The sequence below is a fragment of the Halichoerus grypus genome, chromosome 12 (genome assembly GCF_964656455.1).
Source record: "Halichoerus grypus chromosome 12, mHalGry1.hap1.1, whole genome shotgun sequence".
Taxonomy (NCBI): Eukaryota; Metazoa; Chordata; class Mammalia; order Carnivora; family Phocidae; genus Halichoerus; species Halichoerus grypus.
The window spans coordinates 65,121,855-65,138,565 of record NC_135723.1 but is presented as its reverse complement, the minus strand read 5'-3'; the positions used below and the strand labels follow the sequence as shown (position 1 = coordinate 65,138,565).

The 16,711-nt window shown below is 34.5% G+C and overlaps 1 protein-coding gene across 2 annotated transcripts in view; it reads left to right on the top strand.

Annotated features, from left to right (window-relative positions):
* The window catches only part of DPY19L2 (dpy-19 like 2), a 91,278-nt gene that overhangs the window by 54,832 nt on the left and 19,735 nt on the right, over nt 1-16,711 (top strand). For both annotated transcript variants that reach the window (XM_036101048.2, XM_078059453.1), the window contains 5 exons: nt 831-911; nt 3,072-3,173; nt 4,511-4,582; nt 7,234-7,280; nt 15,624-15,648. In XM_036101048.2, coding sequence (XP_035956941.1) covers nt 831-911; nt 3,072-3,173; nt 4,511-4,582; nt 7,234-7,280; nt 15,624-15,648 — 327 coding nt within the window. The remainder of the gene's footprint in view (nt 1-830; nt 912-3,071; nt 3,174-4,510; nt 4,583-7,233; nt 7,281-15,623; nt 15,649-16,711) is intronic.

Genomic DNA, 16,711 nt, shown 5'->3' with positions numbered 1-16,711 from the left:
ATTCTCCAATCTTCTCACACATAAGGTGGACTTTCTTTTTCTAGAGTTATTTCAGCTCAGTTTGGGATCCCTCATTTCCCTCTCCCCTCTTCCACATGGTTTTGAGACTCCCCACATTCTCTACAAAGGCTTAGATCAGGACTTGAGGTTTAACTTTGCTGTATGTGTTGTTTCTTCCTATTTACAGGTAATTTGAAGTTTGTACTGTTACCTGTTTTTTATATTTGTGGTTGCATTGTTTTACTTGTTGGATAAGTGTGGAGAGATTTGAATTTAGGCCACTATAATTTTCCTCAGGTTATCTAGAAGTTCACATTTGTGTTCTTTCTAATCAAGGTTAACCAAAAAAGAAATAAAAGACAAACAGAAACCCCCATGTAAGTTTTAGTTTCTATTTTTCTCTTTAAAATGAAAGCTTAAGTTTTCAGATTTTCCTTTCTTGAAGAGGGATTTATATAATTTTATTTCCAAAAGAGTGGTTGAAGAATTTTTTATAATTTAATTCTACTTTTTGAAAAAAGGACTTTTCAGCTAGGAAATAATATTTGGAAACAAGCATATAGCTCCTTTTTTCACAGAAATTGAAAAGAAACAACTTTAAAAAAATTCCTTTAGAATTTGTAGAACTCTAGTGTTGTTATGTATTTTATAACAGTGTCATCTCTTTCAGTTCTTTGCCTTTAAACAAAATTTTCTAAAGGAATATCCTTTTTTAGACTTCATCATTAATATTCTTTACATGATTAAAAATTTCCTATACCATTTGTTGATATAATTGAATATTTTAACTGGGTAATTTTTAATTTTTATATTATAATTTTATTTTCTAGCTGATTCAAGGTTGTGCTTGGTTGTGTGGAACAATTATTTTGAAATTTCTGACATCTAAAATCTTAGGTGTTTCAGATCATGTAAGTACTTTCTAGTTAAAGCATAAAAATTTCTGCAAATATGTAGCTAGATGAAAACTTTGAAACCATCTATTTTTACCTATTTATTTTATAGAGATTAAGTGCCTTCATCAGAGTCCTAGGGGTAGTTATTGGCTGAGTCAATAATAAAACTTCAGTTCAATGATCTTTTCAACCCACTAAGAAAAAACTATCAATGAATGCTGACTTAGCCATCCAGGAAAAATATTAATAATATCTTAAGTAGTTATATGTTTGTATTTCAGTTAAAATACAAATAGGGGCATCTGGCTGGTTCAGTCAGTAGAGTGTGCGACTCTTGTTGGGGTTGTGGTTTCGAGCCCCATGTTGGGTGTGTAAATTACTTTAAAATCTTAAAAAATATTTATTTATTTAAAATAATAAGTTATTTATTTATTGCAAGTGTTAACATATAAGCAGGCTGTACTCAGCTTTGAAATATAAAACTCACAATCTCAATGTAGTTTTATATATGAATAATTACAGACTAAAATTAAGATGTGACTTGATATTTTTAAAACCTGTAAAAGGAAAATGGGAAATGTTAAAAGTTCTCTATCTTTTCATCTTCTGGAAAATATATGGACCTATCCCTCATGTGTGGTGTGTGTTTGTTTTAAAGCCAATGTCTTACTGAATAGCCTTTGTCTAAGCAGACATCCCTACTTAGCTAATCAGTTCAGGGGAACAGAAAACAGTGCAGGAATTTATTTTTGATTCTTGACACTTACTGTTTGGATAGAAGTGCACATGAATGTATCATATAATAACCTACTCTGAAATGTACTTCATCTAGGACTATCCAATTAGGACCCTGTCTAATGCTGAAATTTCTTCAACTTTAACAAGGGATTATGATACTCTCTGGAAGGGCAAGTGCTTTCACTCTCCAGGAGAATTGAGCTTACATACATGTTGAGGTTAAATAAAATTTTAAAATGTAAGAATTTATTCACCATTTATTGCTAGCTCTGCATGGTGATTCCTTAGGTTTATTTGTTGCTGCTGTTCTCTGGTATGTCTGACACATTTTCCTTTTTTCTTTCCGTTTTCTTAACTTTTCATTCTGTAGGGGCTGTACATTTTACGGTAAACTTTACTGAAGCCTTCTGATTCATTTATTTATCTGTTAATTTGGTCTGTGCTTTTCTTTTCTGCCTTGCTTCACATTGTCACCCAATTGATTACAAATCTTACACACACACACATACACATCCCTTTGGTGTACTCTTAAGTGACTTCCTGTATGTAACAGTTGTGAGAAAGACTTGAAATGAAAGTGGTTTGGTTAAATTATTATCAATCATCAGGCCTAGTCCAAATTAGAAAAATAAAGTCTAAATTATCCTTGCCATTGGTAGATAAGGGGAACCATAAATAAATGAAAACCACAGACAGTTGTTACATTTGATACAAAATAATTTTTGTTCCTGCAAAATAATTTGAATTAAGGTTTACATACCAAATATTTTCTTTTTTTGGCCTTCTGAGAATGCAGTGGAAAAATAATTATCTCACTGACATTAAGTAATAAGTATTCAGTAGAAAATAGAAGTTCTGCATTGAGTTTGGTTGGTGCTGTTTATTTCAAAGGCCTTGGAGATCAAGTAACTAAACCAAAGTTGTGTGCATAGTTGTTGTAATTCTTATGATGAGTAGCTCTTATGTTTAATGGCTTGAATGTATGTCTGAAAAATTCAACAAGCACCAAAAATTGGAATCAGTGTATGAGGCTTTGTGAAAATGACAACACATAGAAAATTTATTCATGATTTGCAGTGTGTAGTGAAAGGGTTAACATGAGATTGTTTCCTTCTTAATAAATGATGATTATAAAATCTCATGATTGGTGGTTTCTGCCCAGTGAGTGTTGATCTTAGCTCACTCTTTATATTATCATCTTTATTTTTTCTGACCTCTTTCTTCTTTTCTTTTGATATTTCTCTTTGTTTTCAGTTTTCTTCATAATTCAGTGCATAGCAATGTATAGTTCACTGATTTTTCTTTAAATTTTCTTTGAGGGGCATCTATGTACCTTGGATTATCTCCTTTGTAGACTTTAGTAATATAACAAATCAATTATTATTGACCATAATTCTTAGTGTAATTTTAATTTGTTTTACTTTATTGTCTTCCCAGATTCGCCTGAGTGACCTTATAGCAGCCAGAATCCTAAGGTATACAGATTTTGATACCTTAATTTACACCTGTGCTCCTGAATTTGACTTCATGGAAAAAGCGGTATGAATATTTTTTTGATTTTTTCCTTCTCTACAGGTATGATGGTTTTTTGTTCTTGAGTTTTCCTTTTAATCTGAAACTCACAATTTTTGTTCAGAGACACCCAACTTTATCATTTTTTTACTATAACTTTTATTAATCATATAGCATTCCTCACCTGTTTTTTTAATGTGTAAAATCAATAAACAGTGACCTCTATCTTAAAGAGTTATTGATGATGATTAAATGAGATAATCCAGGAACAGTGCTGAAAATACTATTTGATCCACAGTGAATTACTATTATTATAATTCAGTTACTTTTATTTTTTTAAAAGATTTTTTAATTTATTCATTTGAGAGAACAGAGCAAGCCAGAGCATGAGCGGGGGGCAGGTCAGAGGGAGAGGGAGAAACAGACTCCCACTGAGCGTGGAGCACATGTGGGACTTGATCCCAGGACTCTGGGATCATGACTGGAGCTGAAGGCAGACGCTTAACTAACTGAACCACCAGGTGCCCCATACAGTTCAATTACTTTTAATAATCTAGGTCACTTAGAGGTATGGGACTGCTCAGGAAAAATAAATCCAAATTCTTGTTTTGGTTTTCAGAAACTTTAGTTTTATTTCACTTAACACTCCAAATATTGTAAAAAATTTTAACAAGATGTTGCCAAGAAAGGTATACTACTACTAAGCATACATTATTCTCTTATCTATCCAACCAGTCATACATTCACTCAAAAACTATTATGACTACTGTTTATTTATCTGTGAGGTAGTTTGCTGTAGGACTGACTACAAAGAGGAAAATGTCTTGGTTCCTGCCTTCAAGAAGTACTTAATTTAGTGACATGGTAAATCACTCCAACCACAATAATGGGTCATGAGAATTATTTAGCTGCTGATGTCATTTTATTGCTTACTCATACTTACAGTAATTACATTGACTGGCTTTCTTCCTTGTTTTTTCTAGCTTCACCAATGAAAATAATGGAATTTTGCAGCCCAGGAAATGATAATATAGGGTCTGGGGATCAGTAAACCTAAAATTTAAGAATTAATATTATGTAAATAACAAAGATAAAACCAAAAGAAAGGAAAAAATAATAGACATAACTTATTTTTGGTTTAATGGCTTTTACTGTTAAAATCTTTGGTACATTTGTATAACTTTTTATAATTTTCATTCTTATATTAGAAGATGAAAGTTGATAAATACATATAATGTTAATGACAAAAACATTTTTACCTTTAAGAAATTTCATTGTGATAGTCAGTTTGACATAGATTTTTACTCATTTAATGTAAAATTTAATAACAAATGGCTATTTTGAAATAATTTGCTTTATTTCAGACTCCATTGAGATACACAAAGACATTATTGCTTCCAGTTGTTATGATGATTACTTATTTTATCTTTAAAAAGGTATTTTTAAAATATTTTATCATTTGCTTTTGGGTTCAAGATAAGGACTAAAGTGGATTAATGCTAATAGCTCGGAATTCCATTTTATTTTTAAGATGATCCCATACCCACTAAAAAAAATTTCTTATTCAGATCTCTCTTTATTTAGTATTACATGGGTTTTTTAGAAAGCCTCATCAGAAATGATATTCTTATTCTTTCAAAAGAAATTTATTAGTTACCCACTATGTACCATGAACTACATTCACAGTGTTAGTCCACTGGGGCAAATAAAACAGGCCTGCTCCTATCTTGGAACTTACAGTCTCAGTGGGGGTGCAGGGGCATTAAGCAAATAATCACACAAACGACTAAAGAATTAAAATTGTCATAGGTGTTGTGAAAGGAAAACAACAGTTCGGTATCTTCTAAATATAAAGGACATTCAAGGAAGTCTTGATCCATTTTAAGACATGCACAGGAGAAATCTGTATAGATATTCTTTAAAACATTGTCTATGTATTCATTATTTTCCCAACGAAAGAAAATATTATTATGAGAGAAAGAATAACGTTCTAAAATACCTCTGGCAGGTTTTCTTGGTCTGGGAGTGGTGTATCTGAAAGCCTAGCTAAAGACACTGGGTCTTAGTTTTTAGCATTTTTGAACTATCTTTATATTGTTTAAGTCAGTATGTATTTATTTTATACCTTCAAGTAGGTAACAACATTTCTCTACTACTCTACCAGGTGTGATCCTGTTGAAACTAGTTTTCTTTATTTAAAGTCAAATTGCATATCTTCTCTGTATAGTTCCAGCTCCCACATTTCTCATTCCTGTGTTTGCACATAAAATGTGAATAATTTATGAGTGAGAAAGGCATCTGCCTCTACATCTCTGTGCTTTTTCCCTTGATCCAGTTCCCTAGGGACCACTTGGAAAGAGAATAGAGGTAGTAAGAAGGAATGGGTCAACTACACCCAGTGTCCCCTCGGCTCCACCTAGCTCTCCACTAGCCTCTTTCTATTCCATTATGACAAATGGTGCTATTTTTTAAGGCTCCACTTAGAGGAGCTAATGCAGGAATTAACTCCAGTGGGGAGATAGTGAACATGGGAGAAGATGATAGCTAGATCTACTATTACTATTTTTTTTTTAATTAAGATCCACGACTCATAAACATAGTACTAGTCCCCAAACACACCACAGCTCAAACCATGCATATGCATTAACAGGCATTTTTGTGCATTTGCTGCGTGTGTATACACATGTGTGCACACAGACATGTCCCCATCCCTGCAGCTATTAAAGCTTAACACCTTTCTGTCTCCATATAAACCCCTTCTCTTTCTTTATTTGTCTCATTGTGGCTTATTTTTTTTACCTCAAGAATACTTCTGATGTTCATTTACTTTTTCACTTGTGTGAAATCGCTTCTAGGAAGAAAGAAGAAAAGCATATTGAATGATTTTTCTGTGAAATTACTGAATCTTAAACTCCTATAAGCGCATATATTCTATTAACTAAACCCCTAAATAGGCTTTTTGCTTGCCTAAGTGATCAGAATCTCATGTGTGTCACTTGAAACATTCATCCATAAAAAATGCTCTTGAATGAATGAGAGAAATTAAAAATTCTAAACTTAGATTTCATTTTAAAATTCAAGTTTTACTATGTATTTTTTCATTGTTTATCTCTAAGTTATAAACCACCTGTTGTTCACAGTGTAAAACTTGAAGTTCCTTGTAAATGTTTTACTCTACCTTTAAGTTGCCTAGGATTGAAGCTAAAGACTCTTTGGCCCAGTTAAGCCCCCACATTCCCCTTCACTCCTCCCTCTGTCCCTCCCTCACCATCATGTGGTACATTGTGGTAAGTGCTCTTTGACCTTCTGCAGGGGTTATTTCTGGCTGAGCTAGATCAGGGAAGAAGATATGCCAGAGCTAATTTTATAATAATCAGAAGCTTTAGTGAAGCAGGAATATAAATGGCGTGGGTGGGAGGAGGGGGGCGGGTGGGGCGAGGGAGAGTTGGGGGGAAGGAGAGAGAGATTACTACCTTGCTTGGAAGGTTAAGATAAAATAGTCTCTGAAAGTACATGGAAGAAGCTGCCTCCTTGGTGGAAACCAGTTCCCCACTTTCAGCCCACTTCCCTCCCAGTAAAATATAAACTTCAATTCTAATAAGGAGTTGCCCACATGTAAGAGCTTAGAATTTTAGAGTTGAAATGGACCTTAAAGATTAAAGAGGGCACGTATTGAATGCAGCACTGGGTGTTATACGCAAACAATGAATCATGGAACACTACATCAAAAACTAATAATGTAATGTATGCTGATTAACATAATAAAATAAAAAAAAATTGTACAAAAAAAAAAGATTTACCCCAATACCCTTTTCTTTCTTTCTTTCTTTCTTTCTTTCTTTCTTTCTTTCTTTCTTTCTTTCTTTCTTTCTTTCTTTCTTTCTTTCTTTCTTTCTTTTTTAATAAAAGAGGAATTTAGAACTTGAAGAAAATATTTGCCTGAGGCAGAGATGGGATTAAAGTGTTACTGAGGACTCACTTTAACAATAAAAACACTTCTTTCTAGTGAGGGTGTTTATGTTAATGAATCAGAGCATGTTAAATGTCACATAATTCCTTAGAAAAGCTTAATTTATTCTATTCACAGGTTTATCGTGATATTTTATATGTCTTATCTGCAAACACTTATCTAAGGTAATTATATCATAATTGTTTTTAAATCATAGTATATTCAGTTAATAAATAACTACTGTAATATCAAATGAATGTATATTAAACCAACATTTTGATTAAGAAAGGAGACATGAACCAATCTTAGATGTTCTCTTTAAAAAAAAAAAGAATGTATTATTCTTAGATATCTCTTTTAGGTGTTTGGACTTGTTTTGGAGATATTTCTATTTGAATTAACTCAAAGTTCAAATCAATTTAGTTTAATTTTAATATATGACTAGAATTTAAAGTCCATAAACAGAAGTAAGCTAAAGTTTTGTTTTGGCAATTCTTTTTTTTAACTTTCAGAGAAAATATAATTATTTTTCTGTGTATTCATGAAATAGTTTTTCTGCCGTTTTTGTTAAAACCATTTGTTGTATCACATGTTTTTGGTGGTTTAAGTGAAGTCACTAACTTCACTGGCATAAATTATGTGAGAAAAACATAACTCAAATCACACATTGCTAGAGGACTTGAGAGATTGTGAAGAAAACTTCCTTATGAGGAAAATCTTAAATTACATTTTATACTTGTAGATATATGATTAAATTTGATGTATTAATGAAGTTTATTTTTTAGGACAGTTTCAGATTTACAGAATAATTGTGAAGATAGTACAGAGAGATTCCATGAGCCCCGTACTCCATGCTTATATTTTCAGTTGACAGTTTCATATGGTTGTCAGAAGGGCTTAATAGAACTTTATGGTTGAAATGGTTAAATCTTATTTGTGGAAATCCAAATCAAAGGGCTTAATAGACCCACTCTACTTTGTTCTGGTCAGATGGAGCCCAGAGGAAAATGCCTTGACATTGTAAAAGGAGTGTTTTTAGAGCTCTGAGAATTATTCACATAAGGAATGCATGAAGGCACCTGGGATATTTAACTGAATAATAGAAGATTGAGAAGTACATGACAGCTGTCTTCAAATATTTGAGAGGGTACAGTGTAGAAGAGGACAGACTCAAGGGGACCAAAGGGTGGAAGATATTTAGCTCAAAATAAGGAGGTGATTACATTCCTAAAAGTGATAGCCTTGTGTGTGTGTGTGTGTGTGTGTGTAGAGGAGTTTTTTAAATTACAAAATAATACATGCATATAGTAATGCATACAGATGAAATAATATTTCAAGAAAAGAGGGAGTGTTTCTCTCCCTTAGATCTACTCCTCACTGGTGCTGATTGTAAATGGTTTGTATGTATCATTCTAGAAAACATTTCCAAAAACACAATATTTTTATTAAAAAAATAGAATCAGTATTATTATGTAACTTTTTATTCTTATTTAATAGCGTATCTTGGGTGTCTGCCTAGATCTTCCTCACACTTTGTAGTGGTCTCCACATTTTATTGTTCATCATATAATGAGTGATTACCAAGTATTTAGCCATTCCCACAGCGATGGGTGTTAAGATTATATTTATCTTTTTGTCATAACAACCAGTGCTAAGAGTAATGAACATATCTGTACATATTTCTTTGCATACTTATTTTAGTGTTCAAAATATTTGAAATGGGACTGCTAGATCATAATATGAATATTTATAATTTGATAAATAATGAGAACTTACGCTGAGAGTGTGAACACCAGTATTATCAAACTTTAACATTTTCTTTCTGACAGGTTAAAAAAAAGGAACTCATTTTATCAGTCTTCACCAGTGAAGTTTTACATCTTCCAAATATGTGTGACATATTTACATTTCTTGACCATTTGAAAATTGATGTGTGGGATATTTTAAATTATGGACAGTAACCTTTTGCCTATTACAAGTATATAACATTTATTCTAGGATATCAGTTTATAGTTTATTAATGGTTTTTGATAGAAGTTTAAAATTTCTATACAGTCACAACTATACATTTTCTGTGTTAATTTATTGCTTAGAAACACCCACATCAAAATCATTAAATTATTTCCAAATATTTTCTTTCATAATTTTCATTTTTTGCCAAATAATATATTTAAAGCATACAACACAATGATTTGATATATATATGTATACACATTATGAAATGATTACCACAATCAAGTTAATTAACACATCTAACACATCCATCACCTCAAAGTTACCTTTCTGTGTGTGAGAACACTTAAGATCTACACTCTTAGCAAACTTTATATAATATGGTATTATGAACTGTAGTCACTATGCTGTACATTAGTTTCTCAGAACTTCTTCATCTTATAACTAAAAGTTTGTAGCCTTTGATGAACATCACCCCTGTTAGCCCCCATTATGCACCCACAGCAACCATAATTCTATTCTGTTTCTGAGTTTGACTTTTTTCTCTTTTATAGATTCCACATATAAGTGATACCATAAAGTATTTGTCTTTCTTTGGCCTATTTCACATAGCATAATGCCCTCCAGGTTTATCCATGTTATCACAAATGGCAGGATTTCCTTCTTTTTTATGACTGAATAATATTCCATTGCTTATATGTATATACCACATATTCTTTATCCATTTGTCCATCAACAGACACTTATGTTGTTTCTCTATCTTGGCTATTGTGAATAATGCGTCAATGAACATGGAAGTGCAGATATCACTTCAAAATATGGGTTTTGATTCTTTTGGATATATTCCCAAGAGTAGGATAGCTGGATCATATGGTAGTTCTATTTTTAATCTTTTGAGGAACTTCCATACTGTTTTCCATAATGGCTGTACCAGTTTACTTTCCTACCAACTATGCACAAGGGTTCCCTTTTCTCTACATCCTCATCAACATTTGTCTTTTGTCTTTTTGATAATAGCCGTTCTAAAAGGAGTGAGGTGATATCTCATTGTGGTTTTGAATTGCATTTCTTTATTAGTGATATTGAGTACATTTGCATTTTTCCTGTTCTTTGGATAAATGTCTCTCCAAGTCCTTTGCCCATTTTTAAATCAGATTATTTATTTTTTTTGCCATTGAGTTGTATGAGTTCCTTATTTACTTCAGATATTAACCCCTTATCAGATACAGAGTTTGCACATATTTTCTCCCATTCCATAGGTTGCCTGTTCATTTTGTTGATTATTTCCTTTGCTGTGCAGAAACTTTTTAGGTGATGTCATCCCACTTGTTTATTTTTGCTTTTGTTGCTGGTGCTTTTGGTGTCAGATTCAAAAAATCATTGCTAAGACCCCTGTCAAAGAACTTTTCCCCTGTTTTTTTTTTCTCATTGTAACTTTAAGGTTTGAGGTATTACTTTTAAGCCTTTCATCCACTTCAGCTTAATCTTCGTGACTGGTGTAAGATAGGAGTTTAATTTCATGGTTTTGCATGTGAATATCCAGTTTTCCAACCATCATTTATTGAAAACACTATCCTTTACCCATTGTGTGTTGGTGCCCCTAGCAAAGATGAATTGACCATATATACATGGGTTTATTGTTGGGTTCTCTATTCTGTTCCGTTGTTCCATGTGTCCATTTTTATTCTTGTACCATACTGTTTTGATTACTGTAGCTTTGTGATATAGTTTGAAATCAGGAAGTGTAATACCTGTAGCTTTGTTCTGCTTTCCCAAGATTTTCTTGGAACTTCAGGGTCTTTTGTGGTTCCATATGAATTTTAGGATTGTTCTTTTTATATCTGTGAAAAATGTCATTGAATTTTGATAGGGATTGCACTGAATCTCTAGATTGCTTTGGGTAGTATGGATATTTTAACACAATGTCTTCCAAACCAAGAACATAGAATATCTTTCTATTTATTTGTGTTGTCTTCAGTTTCTTTCATCAGTGTCTCTCAGTTTTCAGTGTAGAGTTCTGTCTTCTCCTTGGTGAAATGTATTCCTAAGTGCTTTATTTTTTTTTTTTTTTTGATGCTATTATAAATGAGATTGTTTTCTAAATGATCTGTTCAGATAGTTCATTGTGATTGTGTGGAAATGCAACTGATTTTTGTGTGTTGATTTTGTATTCTACAACTTTATTCGTTTATTAGTTTTAACAGTTTTTTGATGGAGTCTTTAGGGTTTTCTGCATATAAGATCATGTCATATGCAAACATAGATAGTTTTACTTCTACCTTTATAATTTTTTAAATTTCTTTTTCTTGCCTAATTGAATGGATTAGGACTTCCAGTACGATGCTGGAGAGAAATAGTAAGAGTGGGCATCCTTGTCTTGTTCCTGATCTTAGAAGAATAGCTTTGAGATTTTTCAACATTGAGTATGAGGTTAACTTTGGGCTTGTCATACATGCCTTTATTATGTTGAGGTACATTCCTTTTGTACCTAATTTGTTAAAAGTTCTTATCATGGAGGGGTTTTGAATTTTGTCAAATGCTTTTTCTGTGTCTACTGAGATGATCATACGGTTTTTATCCTTCATTCTTTTAATGTGGCATATCACATTTATTGATTTGTGTATATTGAACTAGCCTAGCATTGCAAAGATAAAAATCCCACCTGCTCATGTTACACGATCGTTTTAAGGCAAATCGTGTTGAATTTGGTTTCTAGTATTTGTTGAGGTTTTTTGCATCTATGTTCATCAGGAATATTGGCCTACAATATTCTTTTCTTTTATCATCCTCATCTTACTTCAGTATGAGGGTAATGCTAACCTTGTAAAATGAGATAGAACATGTCCTTTCCTCTTAAATCTTTTGGAAAAATTTGTGAAAGATTAGCATTAATTCTTGTTTAAATGTTTGGTAGAATTCTCTAGTGAAGCCATCTGGTCTTCCATTTTTTTTTTTTTTTTTAGATTTTTGATTACTGATTCAATCTCCTTACTAGTTTTTTTTTTTAAGATTTTATTTATTTTTGAGAGAGAGAGAGATAAAGAGAGAGTGGGGGTGGCAGGGGGCGAGGAGCAGAGGGAGAGGGACAAGCCAACTTCACTCTGAATGCAGAGCCTGATGTGGGGCTCAATTCCACGACCTGAGATCTTGACCTGAGCCGAAATCAAGAGTCAGACGCTTAACCCACTGAGCCACCCAGGTGCACCTCCTTACTAGTTTTAAGTCTATTCAGATTTTCTATTTCTTCGTGATTCAGTCTTGGTAGGTTGTATGTTTCTAGGAATATGTCCTTTCTTCAGGGTATCCAGTTGTTGGTGTATAATTTTCATAGCAGTCTCTTATGACCCTTTGTATTTTTGTGGTATCAGTTTTAATGTTCCCTTTTTCATTTATGATTTTATTTATTTAAATCTTTTTTTCTTAGTCTAACTAAAGGCTTATCAATTTTGTTTATCTTTTCAAAAAACCAGCTCTTAGTTTCATTTATGTTTTCTATTGTTTCTTGTCTCTGTTTCATTTATTTATCTTACAATCTTTGTTTCTTCTTTCCTTTTACTAATGTTGGGCTTAGTTTGTTGTTCTTCTGGTTCCTTGAAGTGTATAGTTGTTTATTTGAAATCTTTTTTTCTTAATGTAAGCATTTATCACTTAAAATCCCCTCTTAGAACTTTTGCTGCATCCCGTAAGTTTTGGTATGTTGTGTTTTTATTTTCATTTGTTTCAAAGTGTTTTTTATTTTCTTTTGATTTCTTCTTTGACCATGTATTTGTGAATTTTCTCTCTTTCCTACTATTATTGATTTCTAATGTCATACTGTTGTGGTCAGAAAAGATACTTGATATGATTTCAGTCTTAAATTTGTTGACTTGTTTTGTGACCTAACATAGGATCTATTGTAGAGAATGTTCTGTGTGCATTTGAGGAGAATGTGTATTCTCCTGCTGTTGGATGGAATGCTGTATATTGCATTTTTCATTTTCATTCATTGTATTCTTTACCTCTAGATGTTTCTCGTTCTTTTTTTAATAACTTCTAGCTCACTGTTAAACTTGTTTTATTCATGGATTGTTTTCCTGATTTTACTGTATTGTCTACATTCTCTGTAGTTCACCGATCTTTCTTAAAACAATTATTTTGAATTCTTTGGCAATTCACAGATCTCTATTTCCGTGGGGTTAGTTACTGGAAAATTATTGTGTTCCTTTGGTTGTGTCATACTTCCTTGATTTTTCATGTTTCTTATAGCCTTTCGTTGATGTCTTCACATTTGATGGAGCAATCACCTCTTTCAGACTTTAGGGACTAGTTTTGGTGAGGAAAGACTTTCACCTGCAGGTGGGTGTAAAGAGCCAGCTGGGTAAGGTGTGCTGTTTCCATTCCTGGGGAAGGCTCAGCAGTATAGTGCCTGTGCAACTTTATCAGCGAGGTTAGCATCAATGAAGATTGCAGGGCTCCTCGATGACCAAGGCTGTGGATACCTGTAATGGTGGTGCTCTGTTAGGATTTGCAGTGGTGAAGCTGCCGGGGACCACCCAGTCTTTCCCCCATGGAGCGTGTCATGGCCAAGGGGATCCCCCTTGGCACTGGGTTCATCTTATGGATGCCCTGGTTGTAGTGGTGACGGTGTTGTTTGATACATGGGTGCCCATGGAGCAACTATGGGGATTGGAATTCGTGTGCTTGCAGAGCAGTGGCAGCTCTGGGGTCCAGCAGCTCTGGCTAGCCCACAGTAGTGGTGGACCTGGGTCCTGAGATGAGAGCGTACATGGAGCAGCCATGGATTCAGGGACTATGGCCCAGGCACTCATGGAGCAGCAATGGCTTTAGGATGTGGGCCCCTGGCTAGCCCACAGTGGTGACAGTTTGTGGGACATGGGTATGCATCAAGTGGCCACAAAGCTGGAGTCTGGGGTGCAGGCACTCAGAAAGTAACAGCGGGCTTGGGGTTCTGGCTAGCTTGCAGCATTGGTTTCACACCTAAGGCCCTGGTGTGTGGGGTCGGAAATGCTGGCATATGCAGAGCAGCTATGTCTCTCTAGCTGACCCGCACGGGGCTTGTGCCCGGGGTTGTTGGGGACAGGCAGCCCAGGTTCCAGAGTGGTGCCCCAGCAGCTCCTACTGGGTGGTAGTGCCGCAGTGTCTCCCTCCCAAGGGTTGCTCGGTGCTTTTTTACGTGAAAAACACCTTTACTTCGCCTTCACATTAAGTTGATGGTTTGGTTATTAGGTATTTCTGGGTTTTTTTCCAGCATTTTTAAGGTAATTATTGTTTTCTAACATTGAACATTATAGATGAGAACTTTTATATAAAGTTTTGCTCTCTGGAAATTTATGGAGTTTGAGATATGCATGTGCATATGTACACATGAGTGTGTGTGTTTTGTATGTTTATTAATTCATGGGACATTTTAATCTGAACATTCACATCTTCCTTTACCTCAGAGAATTGTTGGTTCTCTTAATCTTTTGCTTTAGCCTCTCTTTTTTGAACATCTGTTATTGCTCTTTTATCAATTTATCTGTTTCATTTGTATGTTTGCAGATTTGGTTGTGCATTCACATTTTAAATTAGCTACTAGATTTATTTGCATCAGCAATTATTGTCAGGGCCTGTCCTCCCTTGCACACAGCGGCTCACCGCAGGGTCCCGTTGTGACCAGTAGATTTCAGGACAGATGAGAAGTGCCCTGCCCCACCCCCTCCACTGGGCAAGTCAGGGCCAAGCTGCAATGGAGGCAGAGTAATTTGGCGATTGTACTGCTTTTCTGACAGGCTCTCCCCTGACTAGCCTTTAAAACAAAGATCTCTGGATCTTTGTGTGCCCTTGAACTTCCTTACCTCTTAGTGTTTTACTTGAACTGTGTTACTTTTCTCTCCAACCCCAAAATCCATAGTAGAAGAATATGGATTTATGCATATAAAACCAAAGTCTTCCATCTTCTCGATGGAACGATGAACCAGGCAGTCCATACCTCTTGTACGAGTCTAACGTGCAGGCTAAGAGGAGAACAACATCGACACTATTCAGGCTGTGTTCACTGCACAGTGCCTAGAGCTCAGTAGGTTCTTTAGACATACATTTTTGTAGAACTAAAAATATTTATATGCTTTACCCGGTCACTTTTCTTCTAGAAATTTATCCTGAAGAAACACTTAAGGATGCTCAGAGTTTTATGTACAAAGATGTTCATGGTACTTATAGTTGTAAAAAATGAAAGCAACCCAGAAGTCCAGCAGTACTTATCTAAAGCAGTGTATATATTCTACTTGGCTGAATATTTCATAGAAATTATTTTTCTTTAAATCCTTCTAGAGGTACAATCTCCAGCAATCAGTAAAACCTATTTTATCTTAACCAAAGCATGGCTTTTTTACATACCTTACATAATCCTATGTAAATCATGTAATCATGCCTTTCAAATTGCTATAATTTTTAGTGATATTGTCTAATATTTTTTATGTTACTGAGTAGTTTAGAGAGAATCAAATTTTTTAAACTTAAGAACAAATAAATGAAGTTTATATATATGTAATCATAATGGACATTCAGTAAATAGAGAATGTTTTTTATTTCAGAAAACACCTCCTTGAACATGGTGAGGTAAAACTTTCATTTTAATCTCTGCTGTATTTGTGTATTAAATTCTAGCTCAAGGATACCTCACAAAGGTACTGACTCGCTGCGGATGCACTGTCAGCAGTTGGCTCAGTGGTTCCGCACGGCTAATAAATGCTGATCCTTCCCATGTGTTCATCGTTTTTGAATAGTCGTCAGGATTTCTGAAAAACAGAAGGCTCATTTATGACCACGGAGCATAATTAAGTTATTTTATTTATTCATTCATTCATTTATTCGTTCAACAATAAAAGTGTTAATTCCTGACCCACTGAGCTCGTCAGCCTCAGCCCATCGGGGCAGACATCTGTGGCCCTGTGCCTGGTGGCCTTTGGCCACACCCAGACTTGATGGGCAATCTGTTACAATCTTAGAGTGTTACAGGATACAGAAGATGGTATAGCAGTGTTCCTGCCCTCAGATAATTTTTCAACAGAGACATGAAACAAATAAGACAACATTTTATATGGTGCTAAATTATTTTGTGGCATATGAAGAGAAAGCCCAGCAGGGGCCGGAAATATGATTTCCTAAGTAAAAGCACTTTGAGTCTTAAAGGAAAGGCCAAATTTACAAGAGAGGGCAACTGAATTTGGACCTAATAAAAACAGTCTATAATGATAACAAATATTTTTTAATAGTTACTATGTGCCATGTACTGTGCTGTTTTAATTCTCGTAATATTATTCCCATTTTGCAAATCAGAAAATTATGTTAATTAGAAGAAAGTAGCTGTTAACAGAGATAAACACTAATATTTCAAGGACTTAACTCAGTAAAGTTTGATTCTTTGCTCACATAAAGTTGAAACCAGGAGTTCCTGGTTAGTGGGTGGCCCTCCCAACAAGCAGTGATTAAGGAACCCAGACTCCTTCCATTTATAGCTCGGCCATCTGCAGTGTGTAGCTTCTGAGGTCGATGTGCTTGTCTGCATCACGTCAGCAAAGGAGAAAGAACAGGGAAGACTCTGCCCTGGAGGATTGATGTGCTTGTCTGCAGCAAGGCAGCGAAGGAGAAAGCACAGAGAAGATCATGCACTAGAGCTTTT